The sequence below is a fragment of the Propithecus coquereli genome, unplaced genomic scaffold (genome assembly GCF_000956105.1).
Source record: "Propithecus coquereli isolate 6110/MARCELLA unplaced genomic scaffold, Pcoq_1.0 Scaffold120, whole genome shotgun sequence".
Lineage (NCBI taxonomy): Eukaryota > Metazoa > Chordata > Mammalia > Primates > Indriidae > Propithecus > Propithecus coquereli.
In genome coordinates this window covers 5122107-5124369 of record NW_012136081.1, presented here as the reverse complement: position 1 = coordinate 5124369, position 2263 = coordinate 5122107, and the positions used below count along the sequence as shown (strand labels likewise).

The window sequence follows — 2263 nt, the reverse complement described above, 5'->3', positions numbered from 1 at the left end:
TACATGAATGAATTAATAAAATGTGGTATATGTACACCATGGAGTTCTACTCAGCCACAAAAAACAATGGTGATCTAGCACCTCTTGTATTGTCCTGGATGGAGCTGGAGCCCATTCTACTAAGTATCACAAGAATGGAAAAACAAGCACCACATGTACTCACCATCAAATTGGTATTAACTGATCAACACTTATGTGCACATATACTAATAACATTCATCGGGTGTCGGGCAGGTGGGAAGGGGAAGGAGAGAGGAGGGGATGGGTATATTCACACCTAATGGGTGCGGTGCGCACCGTCTGGGGGATGGACACGCTCGGAAGCTCTGGCTTGGGTGGGGCAAAGGCAATATTTGTAACCTAAACATTTGTACCCCCATAATAAGCTGAAATTAAAAAAAAAGTTAAGAGAAAAAGGAAAATATTGAAATGGAGAAAAACAGAAAGAAAAAGCAGATGGTAAAGAGAAATAAGGAAAAGAGAGAAAAAATACAAGTGAAGACCAGAAAGACACAGAAAGAGGGAGAATGCTATTTGCCAGCTACTCAACAGTGGCCAGGAACCCAGATCGAGGGGTTTTCTAACAACCCCAGTGTTTCAAAAGACATGAGAAAGACCAAGACACACGGAACTACCCTCGACGCACGACCCTCTGGCAGCTCAGCACACAGAAGGCTGCAGCACCACACGTCAGGTCGAACTGTCTCGAGCTCTCAGGGGTTTCGCAGACGCAAACCCTTGAGGCTACCGTGACACTAGGTTCTGGTGCCAACTTAGGAGTCAGGAAAACAGCAGTACAGGTACATGTATGGCGAGGAATTTCTGTGTGCCGTGACCATATTTTTGCAATTCAGACTTCTCTGCAGTAGCTCAGTGCCCCTGGGACGCCCTTGAGCTACTCCGCAAAGACAGAAGGGCGTTCACACGTTCTCTGGCCCGGAAGGCAGGGTGGCAAGAAGTGCGAGTCAACCCCCCCTACCCCCCACTTTCCCACGCAGCCCAAGGGCCCATGAAGACGCCACTTCTGCAGGACAGACACACGGCCCCCCTGTACCCATCAGGACTCACCATGGCGTAGTAGTTGCTGTTCACCATCAGCGGCCCTCGTCCTCGGAGGTAGACGTACTCCTCCCACCAGTCACTCACCTAGTGGGTGCAAACACGAGACAACCCGACAAGCTCAGCAGGAGCAGAGCTCCAAGCACGGCAGCAGCCCAGAGCCTCGGGGAGCACATTTAGGGCTCCCCGGCAGACACCTCAGCGTCTGGTACATCCTTTCCAGGAAATGGAACGCATCTAACCAGACAGAATGCAACACGTGGGAAACGGGTCAAGACCGTCAGAAGGTAGACACCTTCATTTCATAAATGGTGAAAAGAAAAACAAAGACCAAGTGAAAAGTTAGGGATAAATGTTTGACTGCTGACACTTTAGTAACTGATACTACTCAAACTGCTCCACGCACTGCTTCTCCTCTGCCTGCTTCCCGGGTCTCCCCGAAGAAGCCCCCGTCTCAGTCCGGTTCTGCGGTTACTGCCATGAAACTGCCGCAAGGTCAGCGTGTGCTGTCTCGATTCCCCGGGCACCAGGTCCCGACAGCACCCGGACGGCAGCGGGCTCCTCTCAGCCCCGCACGGACTGCTGTCCATGAACAACCCTCTGGGCCCAGGGGCCACTGTCTTTAAAACTTTGTGTTGAAGCACATATACATACAGAACTGTGTACATGCCAAGTCTCGGTGTATGGCAAGTTCATGTTCACAAATCCAGCACACCTGTGCAACCTGCCCGAGGCCCCCCGGAGAGCTCCCTCCAGGCAGTGCCCACCCCGCCACGCTGCCACTTCTAGCACCTTCTGTCGGTTCTGTCTGGGTCACTTTTCATTTTCAATTTCTTCCATATTTGTTGTTTCTCAAAACCTAGGCTTCCTTCCTTGCTTCACCCGCCAGGTGGCTCCCTGTACCCTCACAGCATGGGAAGCTCAGCTGGTTCCCGCCACGCACTGCACCAGCTGAGACTCTTTGCTGGTGGTGATGCTAAAGAGTGCCCACTGAGCCGAACCTGACCCCAGGGAGGCAATCAGCACTGCCCTGGCCAGCGGGCTCAGAAAGGACGGCCTTGGGATCCAAAGGACCAAAAAAGGAGGACAGGAGCAGGTCACTGGGCCAGCACGTCACTGCCGCAGGAGAATCAGCACAAAAGAGGGTTCCCCGGGAAGACTAAGAGGACTCCCACGTGCAAAACATGGTATCATGGGCCGGGCG

At 52.5% G+C, this 2263-nt stretch overlaps 1 protein-coding gene across 1 annotated transcript in view; it reads right to left on the bottom strand.

Annotated features, from left to right (window-relative positions):
• CPT1A (carnitine palmitoyltransferase 1A (liver)) overlaps positions 1–2263 on the bottom strand; it is a 49915-nt gene that overhangs the window by 21886 nt on the left and 25766 nt on the right. Inside the window, 2 exon segments of the mRNA XM_012664824.1 lie at positions 1069–1195; positions 2003–2060. Of these exon segments, the coding sequence (XP_012520278.1) occupies positions 1069–1195; positions 2003–2060 (185 nt within the window).